Raw genomic sequence first — 27097 nt, forward strand, 5'->3', positions numbered from 1 at the left:
AAGTCACGGAGGAAGAGATACCCACCGCATATATACCGTATACTGGCGCACTATCGGGGAAAATAGGACGAATATTGAGGTAACACCGAGTAGGAACTGTCTTTTGCCCGCCCAATAAAACTCGAGCATCATTGGGAAGTGTCAAAGACGATCTCGGTTTGCGGAAGGCCGGAATATACAAGATTCCCTGTGAGTGTGGGAGGACTTACATTGGACAGACAGTGCGCGCCATCGAAGATCGTTGCCGAGAACATCAGAGGCACACTCGACTTATGTACCCCAGCAAGTCGGCAGTCCCAGAGCACTGTTTGTCAGAAAATCACGAAATGGACTACCAACATACCAGGGACTTGGCACAGACATCTAAATACTGGGACAGCGTCGTTAGAGAGGCTATCGAAATTCGTACCAGGGACGGACTCATCAACAAAGATTGTGGCTGTAACCTCAGCTGGGAATGGGAACCAGCATGAGTCTAATTAAAATGAGGCTCAGCAAAGAAAACGAACGAGCGACCAGGGCGGACGAGGCAGTTACACCGACGCCGCCACAGACGCCGACACCAGCCTCTCAGCAACCGCTGACGAGCGGCCGCTGGCGCGGACCGCGGAGAGAACGCCTCGCGGGGGAAGGGGATTTAGGACGGCCGCCCTCCCTCAGGAGCTCAGTTCGTCAGCGCACCTGACGATGGCGACATGTCTGATCGCCGAAATATTGTGCCCGTTGGACACTGTGGACCGGCAGTACCCCCGTGGACTGTTCGAGCATATTTCATTATGTTTGTGTGACTGTGCGTTGGCATGAAGACATGGCGCGAGCGCTCTAGCCAATCACAGCGCTCGTAAATGGGGAGACTGGATGGAAGCGAGTTTCCGGAGTAGTTCTGGCAGTGCCGCAGTGCTGGAGAGTACGCCACTGGAGACGGCAGTGAGTGCTGGACGCGGACAGTACAGCGCGACGGACGCGGGAGAGACTTGGACAGTGGAGCAGTTTGCGCGTGATCGCGAGAGATAGAGATACTTCAGAGTGCCGACTTGCGTGCTTGTGAGATTTCCGTGCCTTCTGCAGTGAAGACGAATTACGCGTTTGGAAGTGAATAGCTCGCGAGCTATGTTGTTGTTCATAACTAATTACGTGAAGTAGGAATCTGTTGATCCCTGTTATTCAACTTATATATTTTTTTAATTGCTGGACCATCGACACCAATAAGTGTTTTGCAGAAATATACCGCATTCTCGAAAGTACTTCTACTTTCGTACTCATCATTTAAAGTCGTTAAGATAGTACATGCAGATTTTATTTAATTGCAATCTTCCATTTATATATTTAAATGTTACATTAATAAAAAAAATGTTCAAATGTATGTGAAATCTTATGGAACTTAACTGCTAAGTTCATCAGTCCCTAAGCTTACACACTACTTAACCTAAATTATCCTAAGGACAAACACACACACACCCATGTCCAAGGGAGGACTCGAACCTCCACCGGGACCAGCCATTATATGTTACATTCATAATTCGTAATTGCCGAGTGACAGGAACCTTCGACCATTCGATTCATGTCTATATTCATATTGTATACTGTAGACTCAGCAGTATTTGGCCTGTAATGCGGCAATTACGTATCCCAGCCCCTAGACAACGAAACCAGCCAAAACTTTTAATATTGCAACGCTGAGGGTGCGTAGTTATTTTTGAAAGCCCGCAGGCGACATGACTCCCTTCTTTGAGTCTTCGGGCTCGTCTATTTATACTGCTTTTCCCTGTGCCTCTGCTGAAGTTCCACTGGAGGGCACAGGTGGCGTGCTCTTTGACAATTACGACGTCAGCCGGCCGGAATGGCTCAGCGGTTCTAGGCGCTACAGTCTGGAACCGCGCGACCGCTACGGTCGTAGGATCGAATCCTGCCTCGGGCATGGATGTGTGTGATGTCCTTAGGTTAGTTAGGTTTAAGTAGTTCTAAGTTCTAGGGGACTGATGAAATGGCTGATGGTTCAAATGGCTCTGAGCACTATGGGACTCAACTTCTGAGGTCATTAGTCCCCTAGAACTTAGAACTAGTTAAACCTAACTAACCTATCCACGCCCGAGGCAGAATTCGAACCTGCGACCGTAGCGGTCTCGCGGTTCCAGACTGCAGCGCCTAGAACCGCACGGCCACTTCGGCCGGCAGGGACTGATGACCTCAGATGTTAAGTCCCATAGTGCACAGAGCCAATTACAACGTCAGCTTTCCTCAGCCTGCTTTCCCCCCTACACACAGGTCAGTAGCCGCGCTTAACTGCAACGTATGGGTTCTACACAGCACGTCGGTGCCCTGTGCTGCCCTGATTACTTGACATATGTATACAGCGGCCACCGGCCAGTGCCTTCTAGTCTGCGAGCGGTGTCGTACACCTGCCTCGCAGAATCTATGGAAAATATCAACATTGTCCACGCCTGCCATCTGATGTACCGGTCTCTTGACTACTGCCTTCCAGCCATAGCTGCGCGAAATTTACAAGAATTTCCCAAATCCACACCTGTACCTATTCGTGGTGCAGCAGCAGTGAAAACTAAGAACAAACAGTACCAATACAGACAAACACAATACAGCTGGTATTTACCACCTGACATGTTAGGAGCGCAGTTCAATTTATATCGGCCAGAGAACCAGAAATTTCAATATTAGGCACACAGAACTAACAGCTGACAGTCTACATTCGCAGAACACCTCATGGTTATGGACCACAGACCAACAGATGTCAACAGTAACCTAAAAATTCCCAGTCCTGCAACAGCCCCCAGATAAACTAATAACCGACGAAAAATACCAAATACAGAATGCAGAAGTAAAACGGGGAAAATTTAAGAAGCATGGTTTCTTGTAGTAAAGACATTTTGGAGGCTAGGAAAAGTAGATGAAACATATTTCATACAGAGTCACAAATGCACATTTTTCAACATATTATTTTTTATGTTAGTAATTTTCTACATTATGTTCTCTATGGTTTTATAGATTAACCTAAGAACAGAATGCATAACATAGAAGACCATAACATTTAGTAACAAGGTATATATGGAAAATCTAACCTGTTCCGAAAAGCTAAAATTTGTATATACACTACTGGCCATTAAAATTGCTACACCAAGAATAAATGCAGATGATAAACGGGTATTCATTGGACAAATATATTATACTAGAACTGACATGTGATTACTTTTTCACGCAATGTGGGTGCGTAAATCCTGAGAAATCAGTACCCAGAACAACCACCTCTGGCCGTAATAACGACATTGATACGCCTGGGCATTGAGTCAAACACAGATTGGATGGCGTGTACAGGTACAGCTGCACATGCAGCTTCAACACGATACCACAGTTCATCAAGAGTAGTGACTGGCGTATTGCGACGAGCCAGTTGCTCTGCCACCACTGATCAGACGTTTTCAATTGGTGAGAGATCTGGAGAATGTGCTGGCCAGGGCAGCAGTCGAACATTTTCTGTATCCAGAAAGGGCCATACAGGATCTGCAACATGCGGTCGTGCATTATCCTGCTGAAATGTAGGGTCTCGCAGGGATCGAATGAAGGGTAGAGCCACGGGTCGTAATACATCTGAAATGTAACGTCCAGTGTTCAAAGTGCCGTCATTGTGAACAAGAGGTGACCGAGACGTGTAACCAATGGCACCCCATACCATCAAGCTGGGTGAAACGCCAGGTTGGCGGTGACGAATACACACTTCCGATGTGCGTTCACCGCGATGTCACCAAAAACGGATACCACCATCATGATGCTGTATACGGATCCTGGATTCATCCGAAAAAATGACGTTTTGTCATTCGTGCACCCAGGTTCGTCGTCGAGTACACCATCGCAGGTGCTCCTGTCTGTGATGCAGCGTCAAGGGTAACCGCAGCCATGGTCTTCGAGTTGATAGTCCATGCTGCTGCAAACGTCGTCGAACTGTTCGTACAGATGGTTGTTGTCTTGCAAACGTCCCCATCTGATGACTCAGGGATCGAGACGTGACTGCACGATCCGTTATAGCAATGCGGATAAGATGCGTGTCATCTCGACTGCTAGTGATACGACGCCGTTGGGATCCAGCACGGCTTTCCGTATTACCCTCCTGAACCCACCGATTCCATATTCTGCTAACAGTCATTGGATCTCGACCAACGCGAGCAGCAATGTCGCGATACGATAAACCGCAATCGCGCTAGGCTACAATCCGACCTTTATCAAAGTCGGATACGTGATGGTACGCATTTCTCCTCCTTATTACACGAGACATCACAACAACGTTTCACCAGGCAACGGCGGTCAACTGCTGTTTGTGTATGAGAAATCGGTTGGAAACTTTCCTCATGTCAGCACTTTATAGGTGTTGTCACCGGCGGCAACCTTGTGTGAATGCTCTGAAAAGCGAATCATTTGCATATCACAGCATAATTTGCATATCACAGCATCTTTTTCCTGCCTGTTAAATTTCGCGTTTGTAGCACGTCATCTTCGTGGTGTAGCAATTTTAATGGCCAGTAGTGTATTCAGATAGGGATGGGCATTTTCCTGTTACTTAATAGAAAGAAAATAAAAAGAGAACAGTGATGATGTTCAGTGAAATTTTTTGGTTTAAAGAATAGAACCTGCATTTGGTCAAGGCGGATACCATCTAAAAACACACTTTACTGGATCTAATGATTTACATTCTCGCCAATTATGGGTATGTGTAGGAAATTACTTTTTATATCAAATCACGTCTTCTGCATGATTTACGACTATTGTTAAGCTGTGTCTTGAATTAGGTCCTCCATACATTTTCTGTATGTGACGTCTCTAAGAATAGACTAGTATGTAACGTAATAACGACTATAATTAAATCTCCTTGCTATACTGCACTTCCATGATGCTGAGATTACTCAATCAGATTGTCTTTAAGTCAATGTTTATGTTATTCTTGCTCAGTTATAACTGTGTTTTGCTGTAAGGTTGCCAAAATAAATTTGGAAACCAAAACGTAAAGAATACTGATTTGGCAGCTATGATACTTCCTGAAGGCAGGGTCCAGAAAACTTCAGTGGCTGCAGTACTGCAGTGTGGGAGGATACCATAAATCACCACATTCTTTTCGTAGTAAAGGTAGTGTCTATTAAGAGTTGTGATCTTCAGATCTGGAATAATAACAGTAAAACAGTAAATAACAGTAAAACTCATCTATCACTTTTAGTATGTCGGTTTGTAACCCACTTATCTTCTCTAGATCTGGGATGATAACAGAAAATTGCACTGAGGCAAGGCACAAAAATGGATTACATAAAAAACAGACAAAAAGTTAAATACATACCAATTACAAGAACCATGTATAAAGTGTGCTAGTAAAATGAGACTAAGACAACGTCTATATCACTACATTCTGTACTGTGCCCAGTCCACGAGCACAGACATTGCGCTACAAATTGTGCACTTTATACAAAAACGTATTCTGCTGATTGAACACATGGTACCTGTTGGATGGACATTTGTGGCTGTCTCCACATTTCTTATGTTTCACTGGCTGTTCACTGTATTTTGGAAGGTGCTGTTGTTCTTCCTATCGAAAATATGATGTGTGCCAACTAGACCTCTGCATCCATTAACACACCTCTTCTGCTTCACCCAGCCTAAGGGCACAGGCATCGAGGTATAACTCGCTATCATGCGATGTGATGGCATTACACTCACCTTGCAACCTAATCTGTAACAATCAGTTGTATTATTTATCGTATATTTTAGCGAAATATTTATTGTGCTACAGAACATATGACGCCTGTTGGCTTGTTGGTTGAGACTGTCGCCACATTGTTTCTGGATTGCCAAATGCATGAGCATAGATGTTGGGCTACAACTTGTTCACAAGTGAAGCATCGGCTTTGCAATCATTTTGTACTCAAATTTATGTTTTCTTTTGTTTAATTGTTTATTGTATGTCCCTCCCCTCAGCTTTCCTACTTGATTCATGTATTTGTCTCACACATCAGTGGAAAAAAATTTTGTTACCTTGTATGCATATACTTTTCCATATTTTTTCTTAACTATACCAGTGTGTATTGACATTTAACATAAAATTTTTAATGAATTCTACCGTCCATCGTTTGCTTTTTGTATTTGTTCACCACCTATTGGTATCTTCCGTTTTCCTTGTGGGCCACTTGACCACACACAGCCAGTTATTATGCTTACAAGTCAGAATGGAGCTACATGCTGCTGGTTCTACTAGCATTCCTGCTCATAATATTTTGGTTGACAGTTTACTGAAAAAAGATTTGGTATCCAAAATACTGTATATCATTGAAAACTTGTAAGGTGGATTTGTACTCTCTATATGATTGGCTTGGTTCATAGTACTGCATGTTTTATTATGTACTGGTAGTAGTGGGGCAGTGAGCATAATGGAAGAAAGAACCCATTGTTCTCGTCATATAAAAAAACTGGCTACTTGCTCTGGCCTAATTTAATGACCCTTATACAAACAAACTACTCACAGTTTATGACTCAAGATGGCAACTAGTGGTCTGTCAAGACATAGAGGAATTAAAGACATTAACTGTCAGTGGCATTGGTTTATATCAATGGGGAAAGTTGAAAATTTCTGCTGAACTGGCCTTCGAACCCAGGTGTCCTGCTAACTAATCAAATGCCCTGATCACCATGTCATCTGGACACACTGGTCGCCACAACTACGCGGACTACCCAGCATGCCTCCCCTTGAAAATTATCCTCATTATTCGCAGCATTTTGCTGATTCTCATAAAAGTTCGAAATTGATGTGCATTGCGCATCATTGGCCACCCTCACCATAATTATAAATTTGGAGTCTGGTCTTTTGGACATGTCCAAAAATGTGAAACTTTTTAACTCTGAAAATAATAGCTAGCGCCTCCGTTTCCACCTGTGAATAATTACTCGATGCAGTGGAAAGCATCTTCAATATGTGAGTGTAAGTTGTTTGGTGCCACTGGTACAACATAGCACCAATGTCATGCTGGGACATGTTACAAGGCAGTGTGAAAGAAGTCAGACACAGAGCAGAGCACAAACACTGTTTGGGAGACTGAAAAGCCCATTGACAGTCTGTAGACCAAACAAACATTACACCTTTCTTGCAAAGCCATTAAAAGCCTGATAGATGTGCATAACCTGGGGAAGGAGCTGAACTTAATATGTAATCTTCCCCAAAAAAGACTGGAGCTCCTTCAGATTCTTGGGCACTGGTAGGTTGACGATGGCTTTGATGTGGTTTTCTGTAGGGACAAGACCATCTTAACTAAGAATAGAACACAAAAATGCCTCTTTCAGGAGAAAAAACTGCAAATTTCAGCTTGCTATGGACACCATCCTCCTGGAAAAACTTTCTGAAGTTTTCGTAAATGCTCCTCCGAAGTAGGGTCTGTTACCCAGATATCATCAAGGCAATTGACGCTACAGGGAATTTCTTGACTCAACAGTTCCAAATGCTGTTGGTAGATGCAGGCACAGACAAGATTCCAAAAGGGAAGTGATTAACTGGTAAAGCCCAAAGGGGGGGGGGGGGGGGGGGGGGACTGAGGACCACGAAAATCCGAGAAGCTGTGTCCAACGGCAGCTGCAAGTAGGCGTCACACATGTCTATGAGAAAAAATACTAGTCCTCCCAAATAGTTTTGTCAATTCCACTTGCTGCGGAACTGTATATGAATCCAAGACATACTGTGCAATGGCCATTAGTTTAAAATGGCTACAAAAGCACACAGCACCATCGAGCTGAATCACCACCAAAGGGGTGGCCCACTGACTTGACAAAATAGGAAAAATGATGCCTTAATCCCCACAATGCTGCAACTCAGTCCTTACCTTGTTATACATGAAGAAGGGAATAGGGAAGGGGCGAAAAAATTTAGCTACCATCGATGGTTTCAGAGAAGCGTGCCTCGAAATTTTTCTGCATGATTCAAAGAATTGTCAAACAGTGAGTTGTATGACTACAGTAAGGAGCCCAAACCGTGAAGAGGGATGGACTGAGGCACTAAATGCACTTCATCAACAATCTGGAAACAAGAAATAGAAAAAGTGTCTAGCCAAAAGATATTTTACACCAATAGTGAATTAACCATTAACAATGTAAGTTGTCATTCCACATTCTTCTAACACACAGATACAGAGAATTATCTCTGCAAAGATGAAACATGACATAGCAGCTCTTGCAACTCTGGACACTGTAACAACCTGTAAATGTTCAAATTTATGAAGGAGGACATTGCTCCTGTGCTGACTTGAAATTGGTCTGTTCGTCCAGTGTCAGCAAAAATAGCCAGGCGACATGTGTGTGGCGTCAGAGAAAATCAGAGAATTCAGTGATACACGGGGACATCTTGCAACTGAATCATGGCCCACTGATTGTGACAAACAGTTGCCAAAAGCCGATCTGATTATATACCCCACACATGGCACCTACATGTGGTCAGTGTCGTCGAACATGCATCAAATGACAGTTGGGGCAGGACCACTGGTTCACCCAAAAAGGCAGAAGGAGAGCGATGCTGAAGACCCAAAAACCTGCAGTGGATGGGAATTACTAAACTGTGACCGATGCAAACCCACTGAGCTCTGCATGGGTGAAGACAGGCAGCACTGTAATGCCACTGCATTGGAATCGTCAACGGCGTCAACACACAGTGACACAGTGGTAGGTGAAGCAGCCTGGGATATCCACCAGAGCACTGGGAGCTGCTTACTGTGCACACCTAATTAAGCTACATTCCAGTTACCTCAAAGGATGTCCCTGAGTTTCGCCATCAGTTCATGTGGTTGTAGAATCTGGGCAATGTCACCTAAGAAAGGGAAAGACAAGGTCAAAACCTGAGTCTGAACCGTGAGATCAGGTGCTAACTGGGCAATTACGTTCCAATGACCCTTACACGAGATGCCCTGCAAATCAGCAAACCAGGCCAAATATGACTGCCCATCGCACTTTTGGTACCGTTTAAACTGCAACCATACTGCCGCCACATGTATTTGGTGTTCAAACTACTGTGTCAGCAATTGACAAAGCTCATCAATGGGGAACTCCTCGGGCTCAGTGGTGGGCTTCAGATTTTGGACAATTTCGTACAAACCTGCAATGCTGAATGACATCCAGGAGGCCTTATCTACAAGATCGGCAATATTCCTTATATGACAATTCAGGAAGATCCAACGTAGGTAGTTTTCCCACCTTTCTATAGATTTATCGAAATCGGACAACGGCCTTGGGGATGGGGAAGAGAGATGCACAATGGGTGCCTGGCAGACTGCCGATGTAAGGGTGCAATGAAAATCTGCATTTTGGTTCGATAGCGCCTGGATCTGCTACTGTTACAGCTACTGCTGTTAGTTATATAGGCCCAACTGTTCCTGCCAGGATTGCAGAAATGCCAAGTCGGTGGCCCAAAAGGAATACCAAGTAGGGAAGACAAAAAACGAGGGTGTCACATGGATGAGGATCTCGTTCATCACCACTTCAGCATCTGCACAGTCATGATAGTGCCACTACGCTGAACTGTCAACATGGGTATTTCGTGGGCTGGCTGTGACAGGATAATAGCCAGGAAACAGAACCCAGAGAGAAGGAATGAAACTGACTGTGTGAGTATTTCTATGAGAAGCAGAGAGCCCAAAAAGATATGCAGGGAAATAAACTCAGCATGCAGATGGTGTGGTTAGCTAATGTCTGAGCACTCATCAAAAACAGTCATCATGAATCACAAGGCAAGGTTCACAATGGTTGAACTCTGCGTAAGTGCTGGCTCACTTGGTATACTGTTACTAGCAGGTGAACACTTCTGTCAACAGGTATGCCCATACTATGTACAGTGTACATGTTTCTGCACTATTCTGCATGCCAGCTCATCTGCCTCTGTTGTAATGTCTGCTGATAGAGATACTAAAAGCACAATATATTACTTACTCACAAACACGTCTCACAAAACGATTACACCAAGAAATTATGGGTGTTTGTTGACAATCATCCTTGCCATGTGAATGGCGTATGGACGAATTATAGTGTTAAGTGTGTATGTAACATTCGGATGGGATCCTTGGCCACTCGCCTCTACACGTAAGTCGACCTGCCTGTTCTTAGTGGGTGGATTATGTTCCTCTCTTAAGATTCATGTCAAAGATTCTGAGGCTGATGTATTCTTCTGCTTAATGTATCCTATTTTAGCCCACTCCAAATGTGCAAGAACTGTAAACCACAACCCTAAATATTGTATGTCAGTTGTGATCTACATTAATTTTGTTTTACAGTTTAGAACTTTCTTTCCATTCACGTTTTACCTGTACTAGACACTTTGGGTGAAATTTCATAGACATGCAGTGTAATTTTGAATTAACACATGATTGTTACCCTGTTTGGACGTGTCTGCCTGATTATACAATTTGTTTAACTTATTATACATCTTTCACTATATGTTCGTGACTTACTCAAAATACAAGATTGGTTAGTCCTACTGAGCATCCCTCTTGTTGTTGTAGGCAGTGGGGGCCACAGTAAATATATTATTATGGAACATAATTCATTATGACAACTTTATGGTTCAATGATCTTGCTGGTAATATGAATCAATAGAAGTGGTTTGCTTTTGTAAAGAATTTATAAATTAAGTTCCTTTGGTAACAGTTATTTTTGACATTATTATGTTGTATCCTTGCATGAATAATGCTGTTGTCACATTTGATGCACGTAGAGGCTTGGTGACGATGGGGTGGACAACTGAAACTGACCACATATAAATAAATAGATACAGACATCCGCATTTAAACTGCTTTACTCAAGAATGAAATGTGATGTTGCAATCAAAACTAGGACAAGTGCAAATTATTTTGAAATGTAAACAGCTAAGCTGTGTGGAACAAAACAGTTCAGTAAGTAACTCAGACATCGTGCAAGTTTGATTTAGAAGTGTAATCATACATTTAACATAGCAATCTGCAGAATCCTGAGTTTTGTACAGAAATTTTCAAACACATTGAAGTCTACTTCATAATTCAGAAGGGCCAGAAAATTAAAATCTATATTTCTGTTAATGCCTGCTGTAGTATTACAGCAACAAAAGAGTCAAAACTCCCTAAACAAGCCCTGCAACAACGCAGAGACAAAAGATGTACTTATTTGATTCAATCTCCTTCTGTTTTATACAGAAATGTTTCAGTAAACGATGAAAATTTCATATGCCATTGCAACTGCACATTACAAAAGCAAAAGAAAAAAAAGAAGAGACAGTAGCAGAAGAAATGAAAGAAATCAGCAAATTATGAAATGGTCATAACTGAAATGGAGCAAACCAAGATGGAGTTCACAAGGAAATTGATGCATAGCCCTTTCTCCAAGAAATAAGCACTACTGCTATCAAATACTGAAATAAATATTTGTTTGTTCTAGACACACTCACTTTTTAAGACACAATCATAACTGGCTTTGGCCCACGATAACCATCTTGAGATGCTGTGGGTGGCATTTGGTGAATTAATGTTAATTTGTTGTCAAACAATGCATGAACATTTGGTGACAAAATACCACTCATAGCATCTGAATATGGCCATTGTGGGCCAAAACAAGTTATGACTGCATCATGGAAAATGATTATGTCAAAAATAAACAAAACTCTATAATGATTCAGTGACTGACCTCCTTAAAGGGAATGTTATTCCTTCCAAAAATATTTAAATTTTCTAAATAGAATGTAGGAAATTGTTAATGAAATTTTATCTTTGCAGTATAATACTGTTGGGGATGAACCATGGAAAAACAGAAAATGAATAAATTGCACATTTGATAAACATTTATTGCAATAAGAAGTGGTGAAATAAATATATGGAACACCATTACCACAGGGAAATAATGGTGTGGCACATGCTACAGCATCTGGGAAAACAATGTGCATAGGAATGTGTTGTATAGGAGAAAAATTGCCAGGGTAGACATAAATTAGTACAAAAACAAACTTCTTGAGAGGATAATTATGGAGGATTTTAATACAGAATTAGTTCTAAATTTTAAACATAAAATAATTTTATTTTGAGAAAGCATTTTATTATATACAAAGTGAAACTATATCAAATTTTACTAGTTTACCTACGGAGCAAGTCAAACATAATTTTTTGTTGATTACAAGTATCTGTTTGATTAATTATAACAGAAATAGTGGAGCAATACGTTACAGATTTCAATTATAAACAAATGCAACAGAATATAATAATAGATATAGAACCAAATACTAAATTTGTCTTGAAATTTATGGGAAAATATTCCTTGCAAACCAAAGGTGATGAAAATGCAACTCATAGCTCAGAATGTATAAAATTAAACCAATAATATTTCTGAAAACGGTTTGAATGGAGAGATAGTACAAAATGTACCATTTGCCAAGCATTTAATGAAGCAAAAGATGAGTACAACTGGATTTAAAGAAAAAGAAAAACGTTAAGAGCTATTGACCATACATATAAGTACATCAGATAAATGTAGATCAAACAAAATTTAAAAAGTCCATGTAGAATTATATAAAAATTAACTAAAAGCGATGCCATGTTACATTTGTACTGTATTTCTTGCACTGTGGAGATAAAAAAGTATAGAATAATTTCAAGACAAAATTATTTTCTAGCTGTTTGACAATGAACTATAAATTTAATAGAACAGAGAGACATGAACAGAATATTACAAAGTACAATACATTTACATAGCTGAGAAATTAGAAGTAACAAAATGGTCAACAAAGCATTAACTTCTCCATGGTGTCTTTACTGATCCAGTGAGAAGAGGGTTGCAAAATAATCATTCATTTATTACTAGAAAAAATTAATCAACAATATTGCTAATCTTAGATATAACAAAATGAATGAAAAAAAGATGAATCAGTATTAACAGTAATACATTCAAGTAATGAAGAAATTTGATGATAGAAGAAAGAAAGAGGTAACGTGAGAAGAAGAGTAACAAAGAATAGACAAATAGAGAGTAAGAAAGCAAGAAAATGAACTGAAACTGATGTCAGTGACTGAAACTGGACTACAACGTTTCTTTATGGACTTGCAGACATAGTAGCTCAACTGCAGTTGGCATGGTTTGGGGAATTGAAAGCAATCTGTTATAAATTATCAATTAATAAAATAGTCAAGGTCGCAATTATTTTTATAAGCAGTTTTGACCTTTATGCTAATCATATTCAGATCCAATGCACTGTAAAGATATAAAGAGTGTCAAGTACCGAATTACATAGATAAGTCAGAAAAAATCATAGTGTTAGAATAATGCAGCACTTAACCATATGGCTGCAGCTGGCAGTGCATGGAACACGTACGTGAAATCAGGGTCGTTTACTGCTGCTGATGGCTAATCTGCCATGGGTTAAATAGAGTGGAAAACGCACACCTATGCCACATCACGTCAGCCACTGCCAATGGGCAATACAAATGCATACAAATGAACGAACGCTCCAGGCAGCAACATTCTTCGGTGCTATCATATACACACAATTATTCATTATGGTATTACATTTTTAGGTATTTATTTTCAGCATAATGATTGACCTTCTAGCTTCTTTATGCACTGTCAACAAATGTCCTGGTGCTAGTCACAACATATCAACACACTAATGCCAATACAATCTGTAGTGCCTCACTGCTTCATCCTTACCAGTGGATACTGAAGCGGCATGATACCGTCATAGCAACATACAGCGTCCTCCTGGTACATCTTCGAGTGCCCGCAGCTACTTTGATGATGAGGTTGCTATGGAATAACATCCCTGCAAGTACCAAACAAGGCCCCAGGCGGCGATTGATTACCACGTAGCTTATCACATTGCCTCTTTTAATTTGTAATGTTTTTAGCTTACATGATTTTTATCAGCGAGCTAATATAGTTATTCATAAGCTAGTTTTCGTATAATGTTATACAAATACTTTTATTTTTTTCACATTTCTATTCGTCCATTTGAACTCACCTGACATAACCCATTATCTGAGGCGAATGTCAGGCGGAATAAGCGCGCATTTCCTCTCTATGTGACCATTGGCACTTAGCCATCAGCAGCAGTAAACGACCATGATTTCACACAACCGTTCTGTGCACCATTGGCTGAAGCCATATGGGTATGTGCTATATTATTTTAAATCTTGTTCATCTTTCTGTTTTCGCACCATATGTTATTCCCTGACTTTCCTTTGTAATTTGGTTCAAATGGCTCAAATGGCTCTGAGCACTATGGGACTCAACTTCTGAGGTGATCAGTCCCCTAGAACTTAGAACTACTTAAACCTAACTAACCGAAGGACATCACAAACATCCATGCCCGAGTCAGGATTCGAACCTGCGACTGTAGCGATCGCGCAGCTCCAGACTGTAGTGCCTAGAACCGCTCGGCCACCCCGGCTGACTGTAATTTGGTACTCGGCGCTCTTTATATGTTTAGAGTGAATTAGATCTGAAAATGGACAGTATAAAGGCCGAACCTGGTCATCATTTTTAAATAAATTATTATTGCGATCTTGATTGTTTTATAAATTGATACAGTAGCCTAATATTCGTTGATGAGACCGCAACAGTCTTGAGTGACCTAGGTTTCCAGCTATTAATAAGTCCTGTCAGAGTTCCCGATTTGACTATGCGAAATCGGCAAGACATACAGGAAAGTGACACACAGTACACGATGGGTGTCTCTCCACAGTGTGGCGCATATTCCTCCCCTGCCCCCCCCCCCCCCGCTGGACTATTGCATCGTGCAATACTAATTTCCAAACTTTTATTAATTTGTTGAAGAAAGGTGCTGCTTTCCATTTCATGTAGCCCAACTTGTATTTGAGGAGTGTCGAGTACTTGGGGAAAAATTTTTTTTCACAGGGTAGCGACTAGCCGCACTAAGACAGATTTATTGACATGAGGTTCGAATTCTGAATTGCCCCACGGCAGCATCCGAGATCAGAGGGCTGACCGTAGCCATCGAGGTTGGTGCGGACTGTCGCAGCCTAGTCAGGAAAAGTGAGTACATCAGACTTTTTGTTTCTTCACTGGCTTGTGCCTATCCCCAGTAAAACGCAGTTAGTGAGATGAAAGTCGAATTTTGAACTGTCCCTTGGCAGCATCGGAGATGAGTCGGCTGACAGTAGCCATGGCTTCGGGGTCGGTGCGGACAGCGACAGTCCATCCAGGGGTGCCCATCACTTCTCCGTACCTCTGCTCGATGAATGGCACCACGACCTGCAGGAGCGTCAGGCAGGAGTGTTTCACCCCTAGCAGTGCGGTTCGGGCAGCATTGTCCACTGTCAGCTTCTGGCAAAGGTCGAGTTCACAGCGCCTCATCAGGCCCATCAGCTCGTACCTGCAACCAAACGACAGTCCAGGTTGCTAATATCTTCAGACCACATGTCAGTAATGTATACACAGTGAGGCAGCTAAGACGTGTCATCATAAACGTATTCAGAATGAAAAAATATATTGAGGTGAGGTTTTCGCCAAGTTGGATTAGACAATACGGCGAACTTGTTGACGTTCACAAGTTACACTACTGGCCATTAAAATTGCTACACCACGAATATGACGTGTTACAGATGCGACAGGAAGAAGATGCTGTGATACGCAAATGATTAGCTTTTCAGAGCATTCACACAAGGTTGGCGCCGGTGATGACACCTGCAACGTGCTGACATGAGGGAAGTTTCCAACCGATTTCTCATACACAAACAGCAGTTGACCGCCGTTGCCTGGTGAAACGTTGTTGTGATGCCTCGTGTAAGGAGGAGAAATGCGCACCACAACGTTTCCGACTTTGATAAAGGTCGGATTGTAGCCTAGCGCGATTGCGGTTTGTCGTATCGCGACATTGCTGCTCGCGTTGGTCGAGATCCAATGACTGTTAGCAGAATATGGAATCGGTGGGTTCAGGAAGGTAATACGGAACGCCGTGCTAGATCCCAACGGCCCCGTATCACTAGCAGTCGAGATGACAGGCATCTTATACGCAGCATGTCTTCCTTTTTCAGAGTGGGGGAGCCTCTGACCTTCACACTGTCTGATGAAGGGTGGACATCCAACACCTTGTCACCTACTTGTCGTTACACAGTACTTCAACAGTTTACATTTACGTTCACGACAGTAGGACGAGAACTGCCACTAGCTTTGTCAATTCCGAGATGCGCGTTCGCATTTCAGTTACGCAATGGTCAATGGTCATATTGTTTTGACTCATCAGAGTATAAACCATACTAGCATTAAGTTGTCCCAGGCATTCCAGAGGCATGCTTACATGCCACACAAATTAATCACCACAAGTAGGAATGCAATGGCTGACTGCCTTCTCTCTCTCATATGTACACTACTGGCCAGTAAAATTGCTCCACCACGAAGATGACGTGCTACAGACGCGAAATTTAACCGACAGGAAGAAGATGCTCTGATATGCAAATGATTAGCTTTACAGAACGTTCACACAAGGTTGGCGCCTGTGGCGACACCTACAACGTGCTAATATGAGGAAAGTTTCCAACCGATTTCTCATACACAAACAGCAGTTGACCGGCGTTGCCTGGTGAAACGTTGTTGTGATGCCTCGTGTATGTAGGAGAAATGCGTACCATCACGTTTCCGACTTTGATAAATGCCAGATTGTAGCCTATCGCGATTGCGGTTTATCGTATTGCTGCTGGCGTTGGTCGAGAACCCAATGACTGTTAGCAGAATATGGAATCGGTGAGTTCAGGAGGGTAATACGGAACGCCGTGCTGGATCCCAACGGACTCGTATCACTAGCAGTCGAGATGACAGGCATCTTATCCGCATGGCTGTAACGAATCGTGCAACCACGTCTCGATCCCTGAATCATCAGATGGGGACGTTTGCAAGACAACAACCATCTGCACGAACAGTTCGACGACGTTTGCAGCAGCATGGACTATCAGCTCGGAGATCATGGCTGCAGTTACTCTTGACGCTGCATCACAGACAGGAGCGCCTGCGATGGTGTACTCAACGACGAACCTGGGTGCACGAATGGCAAAACGTCATTTTTTCGGATGAATTCAGCTTCTGTTTACAGCATCATGATGGTCGCATCCGTGTTTGGCGACATCGCGGTGAACGGACATTGGAAGCGTGTATTCGTCATCGCCACACTGGCGTATCAATCGGCGTGGTGGTATGGGGTGCCATTGATTACACGTCTGGGTCACCTCTTGTTCGCATTGACGGCTCTTTGAACAGTGGACGTTACATTTCAGATGTGTTACGACCCGTGGCTCTCCGTTTAATTTGATCTCTGCGAAACCCTACATTTCAGCAGAATAATGCACGACCGCATGTTGCAGGTCCTGTACGAGCCAGCGGGCCGTGGTGGCCGAGCGGTTCTAGACACTTCAGTCAGGAACAGCGCGAGTGCTACGGTCGCAGGTTCGAATCCTGCCTCGGGCATGGATGTGTGTGATGCCCTTAGGTTAGTTAGGTTTAAGTAGTTCTAAGTGCTAGGGGACTGATGACCTGAGAAGTTAATTCCCATAGTGCTCAGAGCCATTTGAACCATTTACGTGAAAATGTAATCACATGTCAGTTCTAGTATAATATGTTTGTCAATGAATACCCGTTTCTCATCTGAATTTCTTCTTGGTGTAGCAATTTTAATGGCCAGTAGTGTATAAAAACACGTGGTTGACGATGCTAATGGAGACAGGGTTGGCAACACTTAAAAAAAGGGAATGCACAACACTGAATGTGCACGCAATCACTGGACTATAGAGTAAACAGGAAGATGACACACCAAAGCCTAAGGCAGATGGGGGAGGGGGAGGGGCAGGATCCGGACAGATGAGGGTAAAAAGGGGGGAGGAGAGGAAAAAGAAAATGGGGCTGGGGAGCCGATGGAGAGAGAGGACCATGTGGCACAGTTGGCTGTATTTATCCTGTCTGTAGATCAAACCTGTTGGCGAGGGGAAGCAGCTCCTCCGGCATCTGAGACAGCTCCGGAGTACTGTCGGTGTAGATGTACCGAAGCAGCTCCTTGACCACGCGCGGCTTCACGTCCTGCATGTCGAACACGTAGCCAGATTTGGTGGCTACCTCCGGTGACTGCAACCTGGAAGCGAACACAGGACTGCGAGCGCGCAGGATCGTCGAGTGCGCCCTCAGCCGCTCCGCGCCGGAACCGGCCAGCAGCGTGACGTCAGCGTCCTCCTCCAGCTTGAGCAGCATTGCCAGGTCACCCTTGAGACTGTTGGCGGGTCCTGGAGCGGACTCCGCCACGCCGCGCACCACGACCACCTCGCTCTCCAGCAGTAGCTCGTCTGACTGCACATCCTTTGGTTGGCTGAAGCCTCGCAGCCACTCCTTCCTCTGCACCTCGCCCACTTTGAACAGCTGAGACTCTATGACAGGCAGCTGTCGACACGAAAATTTTTACACCTATTAATGATGAATCCAGACAACGGTTACTTTAGCTTCAGAAAAGGCAAAGGCACCGGAGAGACATTTTCGGCGCTGCATTTGGTAACGAAGGACACACGTAATAAAAATCAGTATACTTCCACAGGACGTAGCTAATTAACCCCCTAAGTCATTAAATATTATATCCGATATAACAAAGAAATACATGTCAGTATGTGAATAGAATATTCTCGGGTTTCCAACCGGGTCAATTGCTTAAAAGTACACGAGCTTTCGGCCAAGCACTCTTTGGCCATTGTCAAGTGGTATGACTACCAGTGGGCTGTTGGTACGCCCTTATACAGGGTGTTACAAAAAGGTACGGCCAAACTTTCAGGAAACATTCCTCACACACAAATAAAGAAAAGATGTTATGTGGACATGCGTCCGGAAATGCTTAATTTCCATGTTAGAGCTCATTTTAGTTTCGTCAGTATGTATTGTACTCCCTCGATTCACCGCCAGTTGGCCCAATTGAAGGAAGGTAATGTTGACTTCGGTGCTTGTGTTGACATGCGACTCATTGCTCTACAGTACTAGCATCAAGCACATCAGTAAGTAGCATCAACAGGTTAGTGTTCATTACGAACGTGGTTTTGTAGTCAGTGCAATGTTTACAAATGCGGAGTTGGCATATGCCCATTTGATGCATGGATTAGCACAGGGCAATAGCCGTGGAGCTGTACGTTTGTATCGAGACAGGTTTCCAGAACGAACGTGTCCCGACTGGAAGACGTTCGAGGCAATTGATCGGCGTCTTAGGGAGCACGGAACATTCCGGCCTATGACTCGCGACTGGGGATGACCTAGAACGACGAGGACACCTGCAATAAACGAGGCAATTCTTCGTGCAGTTGACGATAACCCTAATGCCAGCGTCAAAGTTGCTGCTGTACAAGGTAACGTTGACCACGTCACTGTATCGAGAGTGCTACGGGAGAACCAGTTGTTTCTGTACCATGTACAGCGTGTGCAGGCACTATCAGCAGCTGATTGGCCTCCATGGGTACACTTCTGCAAATGGTTCATCCAACAATGTGTCAATCCTCATTTCAGTGCAAATGTTCTCTTTACGGATATGGCGTCATTCCAACGTGATCAAATTGTAAATTTTCACAATCAACATGTGTGGGCTGCCGAGAATCCGCATGCAATTGTGCAATCACGTCATCAACACAGATTTTCTGTGAACGTTTGGGCAGGCATTGTTGGTGATGTCTTGATTGGGCCCCATGTTCTTCCACCTACGCTCAATGGAGCACGTTATCATGATTTCATACGGGATACTCTACCTGTGCTGCTAGAACACGTGCCTTTACAAGTACGACACAACATGTGGTTCATGCACTATGGAGCTCCTGTTCGTACGCTTCTCAACAACAGATTCGGTGACCGATGGATTGGTAGAGGCGGACCAATTCCATGGCCTCCACGCTCTCCTGACCTCAACCCTCTTGACTTTCATTTATGGGGGCATTTGAAAGCTCTTCTCTACGCAACCCCGGTACCAAATGTAGAGACTCTTCGTGCTCGTGTTGTGGACGGCTGTGATACAATACGCCATTCTCCAGGGCTGCATCACCGCATCAGGGATTCCATGCGACGGAGGGTGGATGCATGTATCCTCGCTTGCAGAGGACATTTTTAACGTTTCCTGTAACAAAGTGTTTGTAGTCACGCGGGTACGTTCTGTTGCTGTGTGTTTCCATTCCATGATTAATGTGATTTGAAGAGAAGTAATAAAGTGAGCTCTAACATGGAAAGTAAGCGTTTCCGGACACATGTCCACATAACATTTTTTTTTCTTTGTGTGTAAGGAATGTTTCCTGGAAGTTTGGCCGTACCTTTTTGTAACACCCTGTATACGCTAGCTGCCGGCTGTGACGTCACTGGTGCCCGTGACATTGCCATATATGCGCATGTTTTGAGTCGGCGTTCAATGTGCCCTCTTCAGCCGTGCGATTGCTGGATCCCACGCAGCGCTGAGCTACAAGACACCGCCTCTATTCAGGGTGTTTGCGGTAATTTTTATTTCAATAGCTTCCTTTATTTAACTGTCCCAGAAGCCGTTCGTACGACCCACGACAAAGGTATCGTCATCTTTTATGTGGTGACCGTTTTCTAACGCATGCTCAGCTAACGCAGATTTCTCTGGATAGCGTAGGCGATAACACCTCTCATGTTCTTTCCTGCGTTGTTCCACAGTGCGCACTGTTTGTCCGATGTACTTGTGGCCACACTCACAAGGTATTTCGTAGACTCCAGGTGTTCTGAGACCTACTGCGTCTTTAACTGGTCTCAATAATTGACGGATTTTCGCTGGAGGCCTGAAGATTGATTTGATCTTGTGTCTTTTCAACAGGCGGCTTATCTTGCCCGACACAGAGCCACTGAATGACAGCAAAGCAAGTTTCTTTTCCTGCTCTTCGTTGGTGGTCTTATTCTGATATTCCCCAGAAATCACTTCTTTCATTTGATGGGCGCTGTAGCCATTATTCCTGAAAACCTTGCGTAGGTGGCTCAGTTCATGGGGCAGGTTATCGTCATCTGATATTCCTCTTGCACGATGCACCAATGTTTGTAATACTGTGCGCCTCTGTGCTAGATGATGATGGCTGGTGGCGTGCAGGTACAGGTCTGTGTGGGTGGGTTTTCTGTAGACGCTGTGGCCATGGCACCCATTTCGTTTACGATGGACAAGGACGTCGAGGAAGTCCAATGCATTAACTTTTCCCACCTCCATGGTGAACTGAATAGTACTGTTGATGCCACTGAGGTGTTCCAAAAACTCGTCTAGTTTCTCTTACGTCCTCCTATTTCGTGTACAACGGCCAGTATTACGATCAGACAGACGGCGTAGCAATGGGTAGCTCGTTGGCTCCAGCTGTTGCAAACCTCTTCATGGAGAATTTTGAGGATATTGCCACAGATACTGTGCCTTTGAAGCTGAAGTGTTTTTTTCGATACGTTGACGACACTTTCGTCATTGAGGTTCGAAAAGGTAGCACCCTGTCCACTTGATAGTCAGGGTAAGTTGCCCAACACTTATGGTTCATTGGAAGAGAAATGCTGACAAATGGCAAGACGATGTGATAGAAAGTTCAACGCCCTGAAGAACAAGACAGCAGGAAGGAGGACAAAACGCAGAAGCGTTCAAGAGGTAATGTGTCACTTCTAGGTACACTACTGGCCATTAAAATTACTACACCAAGAAGAAATGCAGATGATAAACGGGTATTCATTGGACAAATATATTGTACTAGAACTGACATGTGATTACATTTTCACGCAATTTGGGTGCATAGTTCCTGAGACATCAGTATCCAGAATAACCACCTCTCGCCGCAATAACGGCCTTGATATGCCTGGGCATTGAGTCAAACAGAGCTTGGATGGCGTGTACAGGTACAGCTTCAACACGATACCACAGTTCATCAAGAGTATTGTGAAGAGCCAGTTACACGGCCACCATTGACCAGACGTTTTCAGTTCGTCAGAGATCTGGAGAATGTGCTGGCCAGGGCAGCAGTCGAACATTTTCTGTATCCAGAAAGTCCCGTACAGGACCTGCAATATGCGGTCGTGCATTATCCTGCTGAAATCGCAGAAATCGAATGAAGGGTAGAACCACGGGTCGTAACACATCTGAAATGTAACCTCCACTGTTCAAAGTGCCGTCAATGCGAACAAGGTGAGGTGACCGAGACGTGTAACTAACAGCACCCCATACCATCACACCGGGTGATAAGCCAGTATAGCGACGATGAATACACGCTTCCAATGTGCGTTCATCGCGATGTCGCCAAACACGGATGCGACCATCATGATGCTGTAAACAGAACCTGGATTCATCCGAAAAAATGACGTTTTGCCGTTCGTGCACCCAAGTTCGTCGTTGAGTACACCGTCGCAGGCGCTGCTGTATGTGATGCAGCGTCAAGGGTAGCCGCAGCCACGGTCTCAGAGCTGATAGTCCATGCTGCTGCAAACGTCGTCGAACTGTTCGTACAGATGGTTGTTGTCTTGCAAACGTCCCCATCTGTTGACTCAGGGATCGAGCCGTGGCTGCGCGATCCATTACAGCCATGCGAATAAGATGCCTGTTATGTCGACTGCTAGTGATACGAGGCCGTTGGGATCCAGCACGGTGTTCCGTATTACCCTCCTGAACCCACCGATTCCATATTCTGCTAACAGTCATTAGATCTCGACCAACGCGAGCAACAATGTCGCAATACGATAAACCGCAATCGCGATTGGCTACAATCTGACCTTTATCAAAGTCGGAAACGTGATGGTACGCATTTCTCCTCCTTACACGAGGCATCACAACAACGTTTGACCAGGTAACGCCAGTCAACTGCTTTTTGTGTATGAGAAATCGGTTGGAAACTTTCCTCACGTCAGCACGTTGTAGGCGTCGCCGTCAGCGCCAACCTTGTGTGAATGCTCTGAAAAGCTAATCATTTGCATATCACAGCATCTTCTTCCTGTCAGTTAACTTTCGCGTCTGTAGCACGTCATCTTCGTGGTGTAGCAGTTTTAATGGCCAGTAGTATAATTTGTATTGTACACTATACTGAACTATGGGGTGTTTAGAATTAAATTTGAGCCATTGTAGACATAAAACTGTAAGTATTTACCATAATGGTACCCAACTTCATAGGAATGATATTGAAGCTTGGTCTGCAGGATTTGCGTTGTTAGTGGTCTTAGTGTCATGACTTGCCATTAGGGACCAGTACCCATATGGCGACGTAGGGTTGCAACACAGACATCATTGTGCATTACAGTTACAGCCAGTGGACATAGGTCTGGACAAGATGAGCAGGGCTTTACTCGCAATGCTGTTTCATCAAAATAACAGCAACCGTGCTGCTGCTCTCCGCGAGAGGTCCTAATTCCGCATCAGAATCGAAGGAATTGATTCGGTAATTTGAATTAACTGGCGATTTGGGAATGATTCTTGGGAAAGGCTGATGGCCAATTACGCCCAAATTGTTGAAGAAGTAACTGTTGCCTCGGTTGAGGATGCTGGATGCATCTTGAAGTAGTGCAAGAGCCGTTGACTACATCTGAAAGTTTCCGAAAAGAGCTGTAAACAGTTGTGCAATGGTGTGTCTAGTGCAGTTCCAGGCTGTCGTGAGTGCACGCATTGAGCATAGTTTGTAACCCGCAACGTATATGTGGTACACAAGTAACAAATTTTACCATATCAAGTGGAAATTAAACAGGGTTTCCTTCTTTGCTTTATTACATATTTATTTTCTGCATATCCTTACAAATCTTCCCACAAAGTTTCACTGTCGTACGATCAATCGTTTGTCATGGAGGCCCTCTCAAGTAGCGAAAGTTTAATTACAACCGTCCTGTATTCTGATTCTGAGTCTGGAGCTGACTGATTTTCATTCCCAAGTAGCTTTTGGGTTTCCTGAGTCTGTATCTTGCATGCTCCTCTTCATTTTGACGTTGCATTCTAGAGACATTTTCTTTTGCACTGGGCTCCAGACTGAATCTGACTGCTGTCTTCATCCTGACGACTGTTGCCATTTTGCGACATCCTCAATTTCCACTCCATTTCAGATGGTGTTTTGGTTAGTCCAGAGTTTGAGCCCTTGAACATTTACTTGTATTTCCACTATCTGACCTCAACCTTCAAATTTAATTTGAACAACGTCTCTACAGTCTAATTACACCATACAAAAGACACTGTGTGAACGTCAGGGCGCAGTGAAAGGTTACTGTGGCAGGGCGATAGGGGCAGCACTGAGCGACAGTCGGTGGTTTATCTGGAGAACGACCAGACTGGAAGCAGGAGCTAAGCCCTGGGTGCACCGATATGCAGAGATAAGTGCCACCAGCTGTTAATCAGCAGCAACGCGATCAGCATCAGGCCATCTGGATATCGACACATTGTTGCATCACTGTACCAGCCACTGATCTCTCTTTTTTGTTTTTTGTTTTGCTTTGGAAATTTGTGGTAAGTTCCTATGGGACCAAACTGCTGTGGTCATTGTCCCTAGGCTTACACTTAAATCTAACCTAAGCTAATTTACGCCAAGGACAACATACAAACTCATGACCGAGGGAGGACTCGATCCTCCGGCAGAGGGAGCCGCATGAACTGTGGCAAGATGCCTTAGACCGTGCGGCTACCCCACGCGCCACTTATCTCTTCATAGCCCCAGTATGTACTCACATAAAATAGTTGATCCTCCCCCTACAAGCTCAAATATCGAATCTTTCCCACGCACAGTCAAACTGTTTCTGAGAAAATCGTTACTAATTTACATCCTGATAAATAAAAAACGGCTCAAATGGCTCTGAGCACTATGGGACTTAACATCTATGGTCATCAGTCCCCTAGAACTTAGAACTACTTAAACCTAACTAACCTAAGGACATCACACAACACCCAGCCATCACGAGGCAGAGAAAATCACTGACCCCGCCGGGAATCGAACCTGGGATTATAAATAAACATAATTATTATTACACTCTACTCACATTTGCAATACGACACCCTCCACCACACATTACAAGGTCAAATGGTTCAAATGGCTCTGAGCACTATGGGACCCAACATCTGAGGTCATCAGTCCCCTAGAACTTAGAACTACTTAAACCTAACTAACCTAAAGAAATCACACACATCCGTGCCCGAGGCAGGATTCGAACCTGCGACCGTAGCAGTCGCGCGGTTCCAGACTGAAGCGCCTAGAGCCGCTCGACCACCCCGGCTGGCCATCATAAGGTCACTTGCGCAATATAAATAGCGTAACTGAAGGTAATAATGCGGTGCAGGTTTTAACGTCATGTGCAATTTAATGGCCAGTTTGGAAATATTCCGATGGTGGCAGCACCGAGTAAGTAACGAATAACAGAGGTGGCGGTGGGGGGGGGGGGGGGGGGGGAGTTTCCACTTCACGCTTTTAGCGTTATTGCAGCAACAGCAACTTCAGTGTGATTTGGGTAGCTGTCAGAGTGTGGTTACATGCTATAAGCTTGCTTTCTATTGATACCGAATATTATCTGTGCGTTAAAGGAGGTACACATAAATGTCTAACGTCATTCTCATTTAATGTTTCGTTTACTATGTGATTAAAATAATGCTTTCATGTATTAAAGAATGTAAGTAGATTTTTAAATATTAAAATATTTTTCAGTACGTTTCATAAAAATTTTAATAAGATTTCTGCAGGTACTAACACTATTTCTGCATTTTTCTCGTCTAGGTGACGATATTGGTAAGCCCTGCCAAAATCTTTGTGCAAAGTGGTCTACCGAGGATCTGCGGAAGGCCACTGAAGCAGTTAGATTTGGAATTACTGTTTCAGAGAGTACAAGGTCATTTAACATCCCATGAAGAACTCTTCAAGACTGGCCGAAAAAGAATGAAGGGAAGACGCCAACTAGGAAACTTGACGGAATCTGTTCATCAGCAGCATCAACATCGGCTCGTGCAAATACTGGAAAGAAAAACTCAATCAAAGCAGAATGCAAGCCCTGTAATAAGTATCTGTACTGCTGTGACTGTGGTGGTGCTGGCGTAAGCTGTCACTGGCACACCGGTCAGCGTGAGGATCGATTAGTAGGAGCTCGATCAAGCGCGCCTTTCACGAGAGAGGCGAGAGACACTCCTGCAGGCAATGTGCCGCCAACACCCTCTCGACAGCGTGTATTCTGGCCACTGACTGGAGGGTCCCACTCACTCATCCAGTTTGGCATCTGTCAGTGGTTTTAGTTCTTCACAGGCCATGACAGCACATAGAAACCAGATTAGAGACTGTAGTGTGACTACTACTGATGACCTTGTACCACAACACATGGACTCTATTCAGGTTAAGTACAAGTTTCTAGCTCATGTAAATAAAGAACCGTAGTATTCCACATGCATTAATCCATAATCCTGATATGGAGCAAGTATGTACCCCAAATCAGTAAAAAGGTTATATACCGATCATACTATGTCCCGATCCTGACATATGCATCAGAAAACTGGGTATGAAGTAAAAGGTAGTGAGATGAAATTCTTGAGAAACAGTATTAGAGTCGCAAAGATAGGTTAGGAAATGAGAGGATCAGAGAGTTAATGAAGGTGGGACCTTGACAGAAGGAGATAGAGAAATCGAGGCTGAGTTGGTATCGACACGTTAAGAGGATGGAGAATACACGAGATGGAACTGGGAGGAAAGAGACCAAGAGGAAGACCGAGAGACAGTTGGCTGAAAGGAGTAGAGAGGAATGCGTCCAGGAAAAAGGAGAAGACTGGACCAAGGTGAAGACGGAGAGATGATGGCAAGACAGAAGACGATGGAGAGGCCTATGTTCCATACAGACCCGGCCAGAGGCTACAAACTGTCCAAGATGATGATGATGATTAATACACGTGTGCATTTGTGTTCTAGAAAGAGGATACCGGCTACCCAAAAAACATCCTCTCCCTCGCTTCTTTGTGGTACAAGACTGAACAGGGGTGGCTACTTCTACAACAAAAGGAGCGAGAAGGATTGGATCCAGTGAACACAATATAAAACGTGGTATCATGAAACATGTGATAATGGATCTGTAAAAAGGGCTGTGTGTCTTGTGCGAAGATCGCTGCGCAGGACTTGAAAGTAACTGAATTGGAAGTTCTTTGTAT

At 43.9% G+C, this 27097-nt stretch overlaps 1 protein-coding gene across 1 annotated transcript in view; it reads right to left on the reverse strand.

The window, feature by feature from the left end:
* Positions 1 to 14842: 14842 nt before the first annotated feature.
* The window catches only part of LOC124551164 (speckle-type POZ protein-like), a 40207-nt gene continuing 27952 nt past the window's right edge, over positions 14843 to 27097 (reverse strand). Inside the window, exons 3-4 of the mRNA XM_047126142.1 lie at positions 17951 to 18408; positions 14843 to 15364 (exon numbers count right to left, since the gene is read on the reverse strand). Of these exons, the coding sequence (XP_046982098.1) occupies positions 15085 to 15364; positions 17951 to 18408 (738 nt within the window). The 3' untranslated portion in view covers positions 14843 to 15084. The remainder of the gene's footprint in view (positions 15365 to 17950; positions 18409 to 27097) is intronic.

Source organism: Schistocerca americana, chromosome 9 (assembly GCF_021461395.2).
Source record: "Schistocerca americana isolate TAMUIC-IGC-003095 chromosome 9, iqSchAmer2.1, whole genome shotgun sequence".
Taxonomy (NCBI): Eukaryota; Metazoa; Arthropoda; class Insecta; order Orthoptera; family Acrididae; genus Schistocerca; species Schistocerca americana.